Raw genomic sequence first — 16,713 nt, 5'->3', positions numbered from 1 at the left:
GCAATTGAAAGTAAGATGACTCGACATACATTCTCCCTTAATAATAGTAACTCTTCCCAAAAGGGGTACTACTAGGATTTGGGCTCAGACGATGGAAGGACAGCCGACACGTGGTTAAAAAATGCATGTGGCAAAAATACTTGACACTATTAGCGAATTACGAGAAACATGTATGATTTGTAAACCAGCTGCTTTCCCAAAAATGATGCCACTCTTTAAGAAACAAACATGGATCTAACATGCTCTTGTACTGTAATGACCATGAGGCACGCATCCATCCCAGCATTCTTTTAGACCCTTGGAGGAAGTCAAAGAGGTTAATTCAGCAAAGTATAAGCAAGTATAATAAGTCTATTGCTTAACAAACAAATAATTATTGGCACACTTGTCTGATACCAAAGTACATTTTCCTCATGCAAAGTTATTTTTCAGTTGACTACTCACTAGTCATGACTCATGAGAAATTAGTAGAAAATGCAGCAATACAAAGATATTTTACTTTTTGATTGTGCTTAGATTTTTGAAACAATGGCGCATGCACTTTCAGTTAATTAATATAGACGAGCTCTGACTTCAGCACATTGATGCATTTCCAGACATTCTGTCTAAATAAATTACCTTTTTACTCCAAGGGGTTTAGTATAATGTACACAATGTACTGTAAAACACTTGAGTCTTACCATAATCAAATAATATCCTATTAAAAATGGTCTCTGGCAGGATCTAAATCTTGCATAATTACTAAGACGGTCATTGTTACATATTTTTGTGCACGCTGACAGCAAGCCAAGAACCTCAATTCTCGGTTTTATCGGTCAATGATATGTCGTTTGTATTTACAGTATAATTGCAGAACATTGTCCATTCAGTCTAGCCAATTAGGCACCTGTCAGTGCAGGTTATGGGATCTATACTACTAGCCAATTAGAATGCTCCTGTCCCTCTGGTTTATGGGATGTATTGGTACTAGCCAATCACAGACCTGACTGACGACAAAATATTTATAGATATGACAAATCAGGTCTCAATGTCAACACATTCAACTTAGTCCAAGCATTGAGTGAGTGACTCATTATCCCCATTTTGACAGTTTAAGAGCGCTGACGTTTTCAAACGCATGCACCCACGCAAACTCTGCATCATACAGTGCTGTCCTGAAATCACAGACATGTAGAGTTGCCAAAATGAGCATGCTGGATTTAAAAAAAATATTGATTAGATTTGATTGGGACAGATGTCTATAGTTAATTTAAATATTAAATGTCATGCAGGTAGAGAGACCAGTCTGTCTCCTTTCCCTTCTCATCACAGGTCAGGTCTGAGGTCTCTTTCCTGAGACGATGCTGGCAAGGTTCGGTGACATTATTTGACACTTGTCAGTTCTGTGTACTGTACAACTGAATGTCAACTTGTCAAGTCAGACTTTTATACTTGCGGGGGACATTTGAAATGGACTGACTGGTGGTGACACAAACGTACTCGACACAAGGAATTAACAATCACATTTTAGCTGATTAAATAGAATATAGAATGAGAAATCTGTTCGGAAACTACGTGCAGGATCTACTGTATTGCATCTGGGAGGCTCCGCGCACACATTGCAATGTATATTAGGCTATAACTTAACCTAGTGATGGCACTACGATGATGTAATTATATTAGGCCATAACATAACATCATGTTTGTCCTAGTGATGGCACTGATGATGTAATGTATTAGGCCATAACATAACGTCACGTTTTGTCCTAGTGATGGCACTATGATGATGTAATGTATTAGGCCATAACATAACGTCACGTTTTGTCCTAGTGATGGCACTATGATGATGTAATGTATTAGGCCATAACATAACGTCATGTTTGTCCTAGTGATGGCACTGATGATGATGTAATGTATTAGGCCATAACATAACGTCACGTTTTGTCCTAGTGATGGCACTATGATGATGTAATGTATTAGGCCATAACATAACGTCACGTTTTGTCCTAGTGATGGCACTATGATGATGTAATGTATTAGGCCATAACATAACGTCATGTTTTGTCCTAGTGATGGCACTATGATGATGTAATGTATTAGGCCATAACATAACGTCATGTTTTGTCCTAGTGATGGCACTGATGATGTAATGTATTAGGCCATAACATAACGTCATGTTTTGTCCTAGTGATGGCACTATGATGATGTAATGTATTAGGCCATAACATAACGTCATGTTTTGTCCTAGTGATGGCACTATGATGATGTAATGTATTAGGCCATAACATAACGTCATGTTTTGTCCTAGTGATGGCACTGATGATGTAATGTATTAGGCCATAACATAACGTCATGTTTTGTCCTAGTGATGGCACTATGATGATGTAATGTATTAGGCCATAACATAACGTCATGTTTTGTCCTAGTGATGGCACTATGATGATGTAATGTATTAGGCCATAACATAACGTCATGTTTTGTCCTAGTGATGGCACTGATGATGTAATGTATTAGGCCATAACATAACGTCACGTTTTGTCCTAGTGATGGCACTGATGATGATGTAAAATGCGAGTCCTTTAAAAAAAATAACTCTTCCCTCATTTACCTGTGCCTTTTCATACTTCCACGCAACCCAAAAACAATCGTCACTTTGCCCCAGACAGAGAAAGATGTAAAGGTTTAAAGGGAGAATTAGCTAAATCTGCCAAAAAAAGAAATGCTTACCACTAGCTTTCTTCACAGATGTGTTCATGAAGGTGTCTACAATCACACGTAAATGTGTTCCAACCCAACACCCTTGGAAAAAAAAATGTGACATGTCAGACTAAGGGGTTTTCATGATTCTGAATCCATTGCAAGCATTAGTTTTGCACCAAAAAAAACTCCTTTGAATAAATAGCCGTCGTCACAAATGTGATGAGGTCAGCACATTTGGGTGGCTATTGGGCCGAATTTAGCCTTAAGGAGTATTTGCATGCAAAACTAATGCTTGGAATGGATTCAGCATCATGAAAAAATAATCCCTAGTTTGACATGTCACATGCTAACGAAAGTTTGGGGAATTTTGCCTTATATTGGTTGATAATGGTACCCCAACTTTCAGCAGCTGTCACAAAGTCTCCCAAGGGAGTTGGGTTGGAACACATTGATATGTTATACTAGACAGACACCTTTATGAACACATTTGTGAGGAAAACTAGTGGTAAGCGTTGCAGATTTTCCCACACATTTCTAACTAGTAGGACATGCATCCTGCTGGACATTTGCGTTCCAAAGAACACCCTTTCTAGTCTAATAATACTGCGATGTAGTTAATCAGTACATGTATATAAATATATATAACACTATGCTAGGGCTCCGTTTGTAATATTGAAAAGGCTATGATATGATAGTGTTTACAAAGCACTGAAGTCTCATTACAACGATAGGTCCTTGCTTAAATCATAATTGACATGTAATAAGCGAGTAAGACAATAGTGCTAAGCACTCATTTCGAAATGCATACATTTAAAAAATAAATAACTTGTCAGGTTTAAACAATGCTCTGGGCCCGAGAGTTCAAAACTTGTAATAAGAAGAGTCCGATCAGAGTGGATCAGATTTGGGATGTTATTTGTGATTGATTGACTTGTTTCTTATATTGAGATTTTATGGATAACTATGATCACAGATTGGATACCAAAGTGATCCCAATTCCGTTTCAAAACTACCTTTTTATAAAATCCCAATTTCATCCACTCGGGACAAGTTTTGGGCCTGCAAGGGGATCCCAATTCTATCTTGGCACATTTAAATAAACCTGAAGATATGCATTTTCTTAAGTTTATCTTCTTGGCATCTCAGACTTTTCACATTGACTTTCTAAAAACTAAATGTGATGCAGCTTTAATAACAATCCAGGCAGAAGTAGGCATGGGGTTCCACATATCGAAGGAATATTAGGAAAAAGGTGAGAAGTGGCTCTAATAAGTAAGGCATGATGTGTGGAGGGGGGGGGGGGGCAGTCTGGAATGGCAGTTTTGGGGATTAGCATATTATGGTGTTAAATGAAGACTTAAAAAGTGGAGCACTTTATCCAAGTCCATTTCACTGGCACAAATACAGCAAACGAGCCAATATACGTAGAAGACAGGGCTTCGAACAAACTTCTTTAACCACACTATATTCAAAGGCATCAAAATACATTTTTTTTTCTCCCACAATTGTGCATGATTCCACAAACAAGTAGCAGCCTCTGAAGACATCTGACGAAAAAACACAAAACATGACCCAACGAGACAAACGCAAAAACAACGTATATAAAGAAAGCAATACAAACTGCTGGTAGCTTTAGTGTGTTGCTGAGTTTTACTGTATACAATCTCAGGTTTGTGGCACAATGTGCTATAATATTCCCTACCTAGACATAATAATAATAATAATAATAATAGCTCAAATTTATATAGCGCTTCTCTAAATACCCAAAGCGCTTTACATGGGAACACTAGGAACAGACTTTAAGAAAAAAAACCCAAAGCAAAACACAACAGTACAGTACAGTACAGGGTTAAAAAGATAAAAGGATAAACGAGGGAGGGGAGGGGAGGGGGACATCCTAACCAGACCTCGGCTCAGGGAAAGCTATCCTGAAGAGGTGGGTTTTGAGTGAGGTTTTGAATGAGAGGAGAGAGGGAGCAACTCTGAGATGGTTAGTTAGGGAGTTCATTCCAGAGTTTGGGGGGCCGAAACGTAGAAGGCCCCGTCTGTCCCCCCCAGGTGTCCCCCCAGGCGTCCCCCCAGGCGTCCCCCCAGGTGTCCCCCCAGGCGCGGTACTTGGCCTTGCGGACCTTCAGGAGGTTGGCTTCAGTGGACCTGAGGGAGCGGGGGGGACATATGGTTCGAGAAGATCGGAGAGGTGGGGGATGGGAGGGGAGCCAGGTTATTGAGAGCTTTGTAGGTGGTGGTTAGCAGGATTTTGTGGTGAATTCTTTGTTTGACGGGAAGCCAGTGTAGGTGGTGGAGGACGGGTGTTGTAACGTGGTCTCTGGAGCGTGGACCGGCGAGCAGGCGGGCAGCGGAGTTTTGCACGTGTTGTTGTTGTAGTTTGTGGAGGACTTTGGAGGCGGTGCCATCGAGTACACCGTCGCAGCAGTCAACCCGGGGTGTGACGACGATGAATGCGTGGACGAGGGTTTGGGCAGCAGGGAGAGACACAGAGGGCCGATGTACTGCATGTTGTCTACCCCGCCCACGACGTCCTTCCTCGGGTTAGTTTGAACCCCGCCGCCACCGCCCACCGCGGCTCTGATCCCTTCGTCAACGTCATCGTCCTCTTCGTCGTCGTCATCGGCGTTGTTGTTGTTGTTGTTGTTCCTGGGCAGCGGGACCTTCACCCACCCCTCGGTGGCCAGGCCGTGCTTCTTCTGGTGCCTCTTGTAGTTGTCCCAGTGGCCCGTGGTGTAGCCGCACTCCACGCACTTGTAGGGCTTCTCGCCCGTGTGCCGCAGCATGTGGCGCTTGAGGTTCATGCTCTGGTTGCAGCTGTAGTTGCACACGGTGCACTGGAAGGGCTTGGCGCCCGAGTGCACGCGCTGGTGCCTCTTCAGGTTGGCCAGGTTGCCGCAGGCGTAGTCGCACAGGTGGCACTTGTAGGGCTTCTCGCCCGTGTGCACGCGGTGGTGCCGCTTGAGGTTGTCGAAGTGCGCCGAGGCGTAGTCGCACTGCGGGCACTTGTAGGGCTTCTCGCCGCTGTGCGTCTTCATGTGGCGCGCCAGGTGGTTGGGGTAGTGGGTGAGGAAGGGGCAGGCGGCGCAGGTGTACACCTTGTCGCTGCGCTCCCCGGGGCTGTTGGGCGACGAGGAGGACGAGTCCTTGGTCAGCATGTCCAGCGTGCACTTGGCGCAGATCTGAGCCGAGGAGCCGTCCTCGTCCTCCAGGACCACGCCGCACAGGCGGCACGTGAACGGGAACAGGGAGGGAGGGAGGGCGCTGTCCGCTGCCCTCATCCCTCCTCCTACAGCGCCACCTCCTGGGCCCTCCAGGAGAGGACGGGGGTGGTGGTGGTGGAGGTGGTGACCAGACGCTGGGGTTGAGTTTGGTGGTGGGGGGGGCGGTCCCCCTTTTAAGTTCTCAAACGGCGACAGGTTGTAGTCGCTGTTTTGGGCGTCCACGTTGAGGTTTGGAGCCGTTTGCTTCATAACTTCTGTGTTAAAATGTGTTTTAAAAGAGGGAAGAAAAGACAAAAGAACAGTGAGATAATCTGAATATACTTTGTACCCAGTGGTGGGAAAAGTACTCAATTGTTTTACTTAAAGTAAAAGTACCCAATACTGCAATTTAGAACTACTTCGTTAATGTAAATGTACGGAATTGAAAATGTACTTGAGTAAAAAGTACAAAAGTATCGGCATCAAAATGTACTTAAAGTACTGAAAGTAAAAGTACTCATTGTGCAGAATGTGCCATTTCACAATGTGTACAAAATACATGAAATAGCCGATCTACAAGCTCACAATGCAACGCAACGCAATGCAATGTGACCTTGTAGATCGGCTATTTTCAAATGTTTTCGAATGAAAATTTAAATCTCCAAAGTAACTAGTGACTAAAGTTTTCAAATAATTGTGGTGAAGTAAAAGTAAAAATGTTCACTCTGAGATGTAGTTGAGTATATGTAAAAGTACTGGTACTGGAAATTGGAAATACTAAGTACAAATACCTCAAAATTGTACTTAAGTAAATGTACTTCCCACTACTGCTTTTTACCAATAAACAAACAGAAGGGCACTATTAATACAAGTAGTAGTCGTACGGGGGCGAACGAAAGAACGTAGCAAGGACTAAATGCAGCGAGAAAATAAATTTGGCATTAAGTGACAGTAATCTCTTTTTGTAGTATATTTATGTGATTTTGAGAGAAGTCAATATGTTGTTTACATTGCTCCTGTAGAGCAGACCACCACAGTTCTAAAAGGTTGAGAGTCACTGAATACCTTTGGTTGAAGCAGCGTGCAGCAGCTCGTCCTCATTGGGTCTTCGTCCGGTCACGTGATGCCTCTTCTGAGGCACCACGTGGCCAATGACGACAGGTCGGTTCGCCCCCTCCAGCCCCCCCGCCCCCCCTCCGGAGGTCGTCGTGGTGTGCATGCGCTGGTGCCTCTTGAGGTTGCCCAGGGAGCTGCAGGCGAACGTGCAGCGGTCACACTTGTAGGGCTTCTCCCCCGTGTGGATGCGCAGGTGTCTCTGCAGGTTGACCAGCTGCGCCGAGGCGTAGGTGCACAGCGGACAGTTGTAGGGCTTCTCCCCGTTGTGCGTCTTCATGTGCCTCTTCACGTGGTTGGCGTAGCGCGAGGAGAAGCCGCACACGTGGCAGGTGTGCAGCTTGTTGAAGCCGTCCTCGTCGCCCAGAAGCTTCTCGCCGCCGTCATCGCTGTCCATCTGCGAGGAGGAACCCGAGCCGCGCATCCCGCCGCCTCCACCGCCACCACCGCCGAACGGGGAACAGAAGTCCATGCTCTTATGGGCCTCCTTGGAGGCCTTGCTGCAGCAGCGGAGGCAGTACGGGCCCACCAGGTCCATCCCGGGGCCCAGGGGGTCGTCGCGGAGCTGGCCGCAGCCCCGGCAGGAGAGGTACGGGGGGAACGTGGGTTCAGTCTGGGCCCCCGCCCGGCCCCCCTCGTCCTCCCCCCGCTCCTCCTCCTCGTCCTCCCCCTCCTCCTCCCCGCCCCTCCCGTTGTCTGCGGCGTTGCGTGAGTCGTCTGCTTCGCTCTCCATGCTGAGCTGGCTGTAGGCTGGGCTCTGATCTTCACCCAGAGGATACACAGAGAAACCGATCTCAGCTGCTACTTCTGTCCAGGAGGAAGGGAATGACAGACAGATGTTATTGCAACTTCCACAAGCGTTTCCAAATGTGAGTTTTGTGGCTGTTGTCACAACGGACCATAGTAAGTAAACACAGTGCAATTTCTGATTGCATATTTCCAAAACCATTCTTTTTTTTTTTTAAGCAATCTTTTAGCAAAGCTGCAAATAGTTTTGTGCCGTTATAAATTATATGCACTAAGTAAAGGGCCAGTGAGAATAGAATACTAAGTCCTGAACTCAAAAACATCATAAATACAAGAGACTCAATTCATAGCATGTTTTAGAGCAGGGGTTCTCGAGACCCCCGCCCCCTCCCGACCCCCAATATGAATTGACTGCTACAATAACGTTAATAATAGAGACAATACACCATCAATAAAGGTGTAAGCATGTACTATGTGTATTATACGTATATATAACCTCTTCATTTCCACTTTCCAGCCATGCAGTTGCAAAAAACAAAAATATTATTTTTTTGGAAAATAATTTGGGACCCCCCCCCCCCCCCCGAGGGGGGGGGGGGGGGGTTGAGAACCTCTGGTTTAGAGTTGAAGTTATCACATCTGATATGAATCAAGCATCGTTTCAAACTGTCCATTATTGTAATTATGTTGTACCTGCAAGGACAACAAAGGCATTGAAATTAAAAATATTAATCCAATCAGACCTTCAGAGTCAGACCAAATTAAATCACCCCGAGAGCATAGATAGATATCCCTCTTTTAACATTTACTCCATAATTCTGAATTATCATTTCACAAAAGTCCAATAACACAACAATATATAATTGACAAACGATACATAAACACATTCTTCACATTCTTGTCTTGTTACCTTAAATGCTCCTAGGCTGGTACTGTACTGTGTTAAGTTGATTCAAAAGCAACAAAGAAGAAAAAGAGACAAAGAAAAAAAAGAGAAGCCTTCTCGGAACTCACGTAGGTTTTTTTTTTTAAACAGTGTTACACTCCCGACTCCCCCCCCCCCCTCAGACGGAAAAGGAAATACTTCAGCAGATAGCCAGTCAGTTCCTTGTCGTGCCTCGGTTTAAGATGCCCTTCCCAGTCAGTCAGTCCCTCGGTTTAAGATGCCCTTCCCTAGTTCCCTCACGACGATACTGAAGCAAACCAGAGAGAGAGCTGAAGGAACTAAAACCTCTGCTTCAGAGAGAGAGCTGAAGGAACTAAAACCTCTGCTTCAGAGAGAGAGCTGAAGGAACTAAAACCTCTGCTTCATAGAGAGAGGCAGGGGGAAAGAGATGTGAGCAAGGCAGTGAGTTGGGACTGTCCTTTATATATTCAGAGAAGAGAACCCCCCCTTTGGAAAAGACTTCGTGGAGGATGATTACCAAGCCTAATGATAATGATGATGACTATAATGGCTGGGGCTGCTGATGATGATGATAATGATGATGATGATGATGATGAGGGTGGGTAGATGATGATGATGATGATGATGATGATGAGGGGGAGACAATAATGGCAGCCGGGGAGCCGGAGCCGAGGCAGCAGCAGATGATGATGATGATGATGATGAATAACCCGTTCTGACCTGAGATCGGATTCTAAAAAATGTCTTCTCCAACATCTTGACAGTTTTCTGAAAAAGCTATGTTTCTATATGTCAGTCGTCGTTCTTCGATTCTTTTAAAAATAGCAGACCTACAAGCTCGTAGCGCGCCACTCGGTGGCGCGCTACGAGCTTGTAGATCTGCTATTTTTCCAATAGCTATAAAGCATAACATGATGCTTAAAACACCCAAAATGGGTTCCCGCCCAGAATGGGATAAATGCCTTTCCCTGTAATGGTGTCCTTGATGGTAATGGCTTGTCTTTTTATGACCCTTATATAATAATGGCAGCACAGTGGGTTTTTTTCCCTCTACTTTGCCGGTTTTTCATATCATTCTTTCTGACAAAGAGCCTCAGAGGGAAATATGGGCTGCAGGCGAGGCTTCATTTCTCTTCCTGTCACACTGAGAGAGAGAGAGAGAGAGAGAGAGAGGCCCCTGTCAGGAGAGAGAGGCCCCCTGATGTCGTCTCCCCGCAGTGAGGTCGCCTTTACAGATATATATATATATGAGAAAAGGAAAGGAAAGGTACTATGTTTACCTGCAGGGTAACTGGACTAAGGAAAGGAAAGGTACTATGTTTACCCTGCAGGGTAACTGGACTAAGGAAAGGAAAGGTACTATGTTTACCCTGCAGGGTAACTGGACTAAGGAAAGGAAAGGTACTATGTTTACCCTGCAGGGTAACTGGACTAAGGAAAGGAAAGGTACTATGTTTACCTGCAGGGTAACTGGACTAAGGAAAGGAAAGGTACTATGTTTACCCTGCAGGGTAACTGGACTAAGGAAAGGAAAGGTACTATGTTTACCTGCAGGGTAACTGGACTAAGGAAAGGAAAGGTACCATGTTTACCCTGCAGGGCAACTGGACTATAAGCCCAAGAACTTGTTTACAGCCAGGCCCTGCTCATAGAACATTTCATGGTAGATAGATGTTCAATGCCTTGCTCAAAGGGCACTTAAGCAGTGGTCATTTTAACGTGCCGGTCCGGGGATACGAACTATAGCGACCTTCCGGTATCAAGACCTCTCCGCAAACCGTTCGGCCACCGCTACTGAGGTGTACATTTGCATTGGTAAAACTAATCAAAAAGGTTCTCGGTGATACTAAAAGGGTAACGTGACAGCAGACGGGTTTAGCAACAAACCAAAACCCCAAACCATGTAGCCCTCCGTCAGACACTAGTAACACTCCCCCCTGATTGGAATTCCAGATGGCAAACCTGAGAATTTGTCCAGGCCTAGGATCTTGTCATGGTCAGAGTCACCAAATGAGAGGTCTTGTCCTAGAAGGAAGTCGGTCTCTAAGGTGAGGTTTGCCGGAGCGTCGAGGGTTACACCATCTTCAGAATCCACTGTGTAAACAAGAGAAAGCGGTCGACCATGTTAAACTACTAACACAATATAATTATACCTCCCAGAGTTTGAATTCAGGCTAGTTTATATTGATTTGTATGGAAACGCCGTAGCTGCTATTATTCAGCACAATGTTTGCAAACATTCATTAAGCATCGCTTAGTGTGTGTGTGTGTGTGTGTGTGTGTGTGGTTGCCATGGGTTTAAAACACATAGCTCCAATACGCAGCTATATATGTGTGTCCCTATGTATGTCTGTCTGTCTGAGCACGGAAAGCTGCAACACGATAACTCTGTCATTTCTCGACCGTTTCGGACACGGGAATGCCCCCTGGCCATGTCCCTAAGAGCCACATTTTGACGACGTGGTTTGGGCTTTGGTAGACGGCGGGCAACCCCTAATGACACCTTGAGGAATACGTACGTCATACGAGGCCAATCAGGACGTGTTGCGCTCCCTGCTTGGCCCCCTGGTGTTGCTGCTAGCTAGGAGGTATATTTTATTGTCGTTTCTTTATAGCTATGGGTGAATATGTGAATACGATGAAGTTATCACCCATTATCCAACCCTCCGGCACAGCAGCATCAATTTGATAGGCCTGTGCTCGGCTGGATAATCTCAGGACGACGATGAATGTGAACGTTAAATGGTGAGTCGTGTGGACTGTGGGACACGATGGTAGTCTAGCGGCACAGTAGGTTTCAGATGAATCATCAGTGTTCCACACCGTGGACAGTGGTGGTCGTCATATCGTTTAACCCACTGGTTCCCAAACCTTTTCCTATCAAGGACCCCCATTTGAAAAGATATGCCAGGGACCCCCCCATCGGCCCCATGAGAGAAGATTTTTACGGCTCTAGCAGTGATGATTCTCAACCAGTTTAATTTCAAGGACCCCCAGTTTGACATGCATTAGTCTAAGGACCCCCATTTAATGGCATTTATATCTCTGGGACCCCCAATTTATATTAACGGGTCCATTTGGTTCCATTTGTACACTCTCTGAGTTACAGACCCATATAAGGGTCCATTTGATTCCACGCTATCATTTAGCTGGGGACCCCCTGGAACTCCCTCAGGTACCCCTGGGGGTCCCCGGACCCCACTTTGGGGACCACTGGTTTAACCCATTTAGGAGCGAGGCCGAAAAGATGTCTTCTAAATCCTAAAGGTTTTCTGAAGAATCGTTTTCCTTACAGTGCATTGCGTTTGTGTGTGCATAAGTTCCTCTTTCTCTTGCTGTGTTGCCAGTTTTGCAAGAGAAACAAGTGGCCAGGTCTATGAAAACAATGAAACAATGAGCAAAGCAATGAAAATAGCTGATCTACAAGCTCACAGCGACACATTGTGAGGTTGTACCACTGTGTGGAAATATAGTGGCCCTCTGGAGTTAATGTGGAAATATAGTGGCCCTCTGGAGTTGGTGTGGAAATACAGTGGCCCTCTGGAGTTAGTGTGGAAATATAGTGGCCCTCTGGAGTTAGTGTGGAAATATAGTGGCCCTCTGGAGTTAGTGTGGAAATACAGTGGCCCTCTCTATCGTCAAGGTTTCCCACCTGAACGAATTGATTGGTCCATCATCCCCCCACCCACCCCTTTTCCACCCTCACTGTATATGTTTTTTTCTTTCTTGTTAATAAATACTAAAATCAATCAATCAATCAAAAAAACCATCCTGCAAACAGACCTTGAGAACAGCACAGACAGCCACCTCACACAGACGGTAAAGTCTTCCTCCCTATAGGAGATGGGGACGGCTTCACATTCCATGTGTTCTACATCAACATGAATACACACAGTCAGGAAGGTCAACAGCTTCTGTTGTTATAGAGTTGCATGGTGTTGGGGAAGCGAGTCTGGTTCATGCAGTGTTCTTGTGCTCTGGCCCCGACACCTAGAGTTAGGGGCCCCGACACCTAGAGTTAGGGGCTGCTAAGGAATCATGCAATTAATATGAAGAAATTGATAAATTATATAAAATTGCAAGAATGGCAGCTGCAGTTAGAAAGCAAAGCTGTACGCACTGTTCCATCTAAAAGATTTTTTTACACTGTACCTGGGGAAATCTTGTGGTTATTGTTTTTATTTTATAATCTCTAAAAATAGCTACAAACTCACGAATCAGGATGCATTGTGAGTTTGTTGATCGGGTATTTTCACTATTTTAGCATGACACTGTTGTACAGCAATGTATAAATTAGAGCTTAAGTGGTTAATCAGACTCCTCGTAGTTTATTAAAAAGAAATTTGATTAATTTAAGAAGTAACTGATATAATTGTAAAATCGATAGTTTCAGCCCAACACCCGAACGCCCCCCCCCCCCCCCCCCCCCCCCCCATTCCATTAAGTAGAATTATCTCTAGCTCTGTAGTTAAGTGATGATGGTGAGCTTATATTACAAGGTTTTTTTTTAAGGTACGTTTAGTTTTAAAGTAACTTTTTTGTTTCCTCGCTCAGGAGATAAAGCAAGTTTCACATACACCGCAAGATTAATAACAGCTTGTGGAAAAACCTGACAACAAATTGTATTCGAACTGGGAACCTTGTGGTTCCTGTCCGGTCACTCTACCCCTGAGCCACTTCTGTTCCAACGTCACTTGAATTCAACAGCTGTTGTCAGTCACTTCTCCACTAAAAAAATAATATATATATATATATAGACTGCCATGGTGATTATAGACCGACTTCCAGTAGCCTGGAAACCAGACAAATATTGAACCAGTTCAGAGTGTTTCCACTGAGAATAAATTGGTTCCAGAACCTTAAAACTTGGTTCGGAACTGGAACCGAAAGAAATGGCCGCCGGTTCTGTGAAAGCACCACTAGGTTCCGGTTCTGTTAAAGCACCACTAGGTTCCGGTTCTGTGAAAGCACCACTAGGTTCCGGTTCTGTGAAAGCACCACTAGGTTCCAAGAATCTAGAACAGAACCAGTTCTAGAACCAAAGTTCTTTCGGTGGAAATAAAAAGGGGGCCAGAGAGAGACACCCAGTGGCCTCACTTCTAATTGCATTATGCCACCATCTAGTGGCCACATTGGTGTATAACAGAAGATGGGCATAATCTTCCCATGGGCCTTGAGAAAATGCTGAAATGTCATTTTTTTGTATAGTAGATCTGCATGGAAATGCCAAACCTCCATGCTATTTCTTGGAGGTATTGGATGTCTTGCAGTGCACTGGTGTGCTTAGTTAAAAGACATATATTCTGAATGTGCCAATGCGCGTTTGTGTTTTCCCTAGCCATCTGAAAGACCACATCTGGGTCCCGGAACCCATTACATTGAAAACCTATTTACCTATTTATCACTGGACCTAAGATATTGCCACTCATCGTCAGACAGTTTGGGAGCATTTGAAAATGTGTGCAGACTTTTAGCTTTTACTTTACTGCTTTTGCCCTGCCCGAGCTTACTTTATGTGCATACAAGCAATCCAACGATATTCTCCAGCCTCAAGTTTACCAACTAGAGAAGTAATTATAGAGCCCAGAGTTTATTAGCTCCGTAGGACATTCGTTTCACAGCACTGTCAGTATCGCCTTTTGGCCCTAATGAATGGAAGTTCTGCTGAGTGGTACAGTATAAAGTAGTTACAGTACGGTATATGCTCAGACTTAACTACCCTATTTGAAAATGTCAGCACTTTCACTTAAGAACGTCTGATGGCCAAAACTGACAAAGCAAAAAATGGTCGCAATGTTTTCATCGTTCAACATCGGATGGGATAATGAACCCTTTAAGCCACAAACTGTCAGAATAAATGACAATAATAATAATTGATAATAGATAAAAAAACACTATTCAAAAACTGCCTTTTCATTTTTTGACGTGATCGTTAATCACTCACACTTGACAGGTTGTGGATTCTGTTGTTTTTTTCTTGGCATCTTCCGATTAGCCCCTCTCTTTTTTGCAACCTCTTCTGGAGCACCTCCAAAACCATCAGCTCATTCTAAACCATTTGGAATTCCTTCAGTATGTCTAAAAAACAGAAAACAGAACATGGCATTTGTACTGTGACCCGTTTCTCTGGGTGGAACAGGTTGTTGTATGAATTGCATAAAGAGCATGTTAGGAACTATTTAAGAATAGAATATTATTATTATTATTATTCAACAGAAAATAACATGTTCTGGGTGCTTGTATAAGTTAACCACTTAAAGCCCTATTTCTATTTTAGAAAAGTTTTGAATATTTTGAAAGATTGATAAAGGGTTAAAGTGGTTAACCTTTGCTTTCAATCACTATTACCATGACAGAGAAGAGTTTGTGTTGACTGTTGACCAACAGCAAATTTGACCAACTGGAGCCTACAGAGAGAGAGCCCCCAGGGAAAATCCATACGCTTTCTGAGTTGCACCACTTATATAGTTTAAATAGACTATGGCTAAATGAAGTCTACACATTAAAATTAATACTGAATGAAAACATAAAATAAAGAAACAAGTAAAACCATAGCTCCATCGCAGTATTAAATATGACAACATCGTGGAATAAACGCTTATTTGTTTCTGTGGAGACTATAGAGTAGCTTATGTATAGATACTATGTTGTTATAATTCCTTCTTTGTTTTTTGTGGGGGAGAGCTAAATCAAAACAAAGTTGCAGGTTGTTTAAACCGAGCAATTTCTATTTATTTAATCAAATGCATAATAATCCCCAAGATAGACATGCTGGTATAGGCAACAATAAGCTATAGTAGTAACGTCATATAGCATAGCAAGAGAGGTAATATTAGCTTTGACATTATTGGACTAGGGATTTGGAAGCAAGCAAGTGGGTTAAATATTAGCAACCACACAGTCAGAGATAGGCACTATTGATTCAGACTGAGTTTAGCAATAGAATGTGAAAACAGGCGCTAACATGCATGTTATATCCCATATTCTTTGTGTCTGTGAGGTTCCTCTTGAAGGCATTAATAACAAACACCGACAGTGAATGAAAATGTGACATCAATACAGACAGACAAGTAATGTAATAACTAGTTTACTACAATTGCAGTTCATTTTGGTGGTTTAAAAAACCATCCACAGAAACTATGCCAATGTACAGTATACCAGCTGTCCAGCTATAGGGGAGGTAACGCCTATATTAATCACCCATAGCAACGGCTCACACAAGCTTGACGCTAACTAGACATTTCCAAAAATAGTACTCAGAGAGAGTTAAAGATCGTACTATTAATAAGTAGTATCCATGTTAGTATGCATCTTAACTGTAGCACACCATTTAGAAAATGTACAATTTACTCAACCTAGTAGGATTTTAAGCCTAATTTAAGGCGTTATCTCGTCAGCTAACGTTGACATGTTGTAGCAGCGACTGTCTTGTCTATAGTGCAGACTGACTGGCAAGACATAAAATTAGCTCCATGTCACGTTAGCTACCCGAGCCGTGTTAACCAAGCAGAGGGAAGCTAAATTAGCCCGACAGGCTAAAGGTTTACTTAAACTAGCTATCAAGCTAACTCACCTAAAAAACGTCAATATTCCTTTCGGATGCGATATTTACCGTCACGGTGCGCCTCATCGGATGGGAAATGCACTTGATCTGCCGCGCAGCGTCTACAGATCCGCCATTTCTTTATGAGCCGCGGTGACAAAGAAAGGCAATTAATGGTGTTTTTCATAACTTAATTGATTTTGTGATTTTCCCATTGTATACATTGTCTTCCGCTTACGCGTGCTTCCGCTTCCTAAAACAATTTCCTGTTTTAGGCGCCCCCCGCTGCATCTTGGTCGATGTAGTCATTCAGGGCAGGGATAACACTGTTATAATACTGTAGTAATACTGTTTCTCTGTCAGGAGAGAAACAGACTATTGAAAAAAGAAAGAACATTGATTTATTTAAATATTTATTAACAGTTTGCAGAATTACACAACTCAATACAAAGACTGTTAACTGTGAGTGTAATAACTTGTAATTACACTTGTTTACAAAAGAAGAGGGTTCACCT

The 16,713-nt window shown here is 43.5% G+C and overlaps 1 protein-coding gene across 1 annotated transcript; it reads right to left on the bottom strand.

Annotated features, from left to right (window-relative positions):
• Positions 1 to 4,925: 4,925 nt before the first annotated feature.
• Positions 4,926 to 16,378, bottom strand: znf513a (zinc finger protein 513a; the record flags this gene model as incomplete). Its single annotated transcript, XM_080791508.1, has 5 exons — positions 16,229 to 16,378; positions 14,600 to 14,733; positions 10,618 to 10,749; positions 6,954 to 7,808; positions 4,926 to 6,163 (listed from the first exon to the last, which is right to left on the bottom strand). The coding sequence occupies exons 2-5, from the start codon at positions 14,637 to 14,639 to the stop codon at positions 4,926 to 4,928; spliced, it is 2,265 nt and encodes a 754-aa protein (XP_080647634.1). The 5' UTR covers positions 14,640 to 14,733; positions 16,229 to 16,378.
• Between the last annotated feature and the right edge of the window lie 335 nt (positions 16,379 to 16,713).

The sequence above is a fragment of the Protomyctophum bolini genome (assembly GCF_963924005.1).
Source record: "Protomyctophum bolini genome assembly, chromosome: 19".
Classification (NCBI taxonomy): domain Eukaryota; kingdom Metazoa; phylum Chordata; class Actinopteri; order Myctophiformes; family Myctophidae; genus Protomyctophum; species Protomyctophum bolini.
The sequence above is the reverse complement of the archived record's forward strand: the minus strand, read 5'-3'. Positions and strand labels throughout refer to the sequence as shown.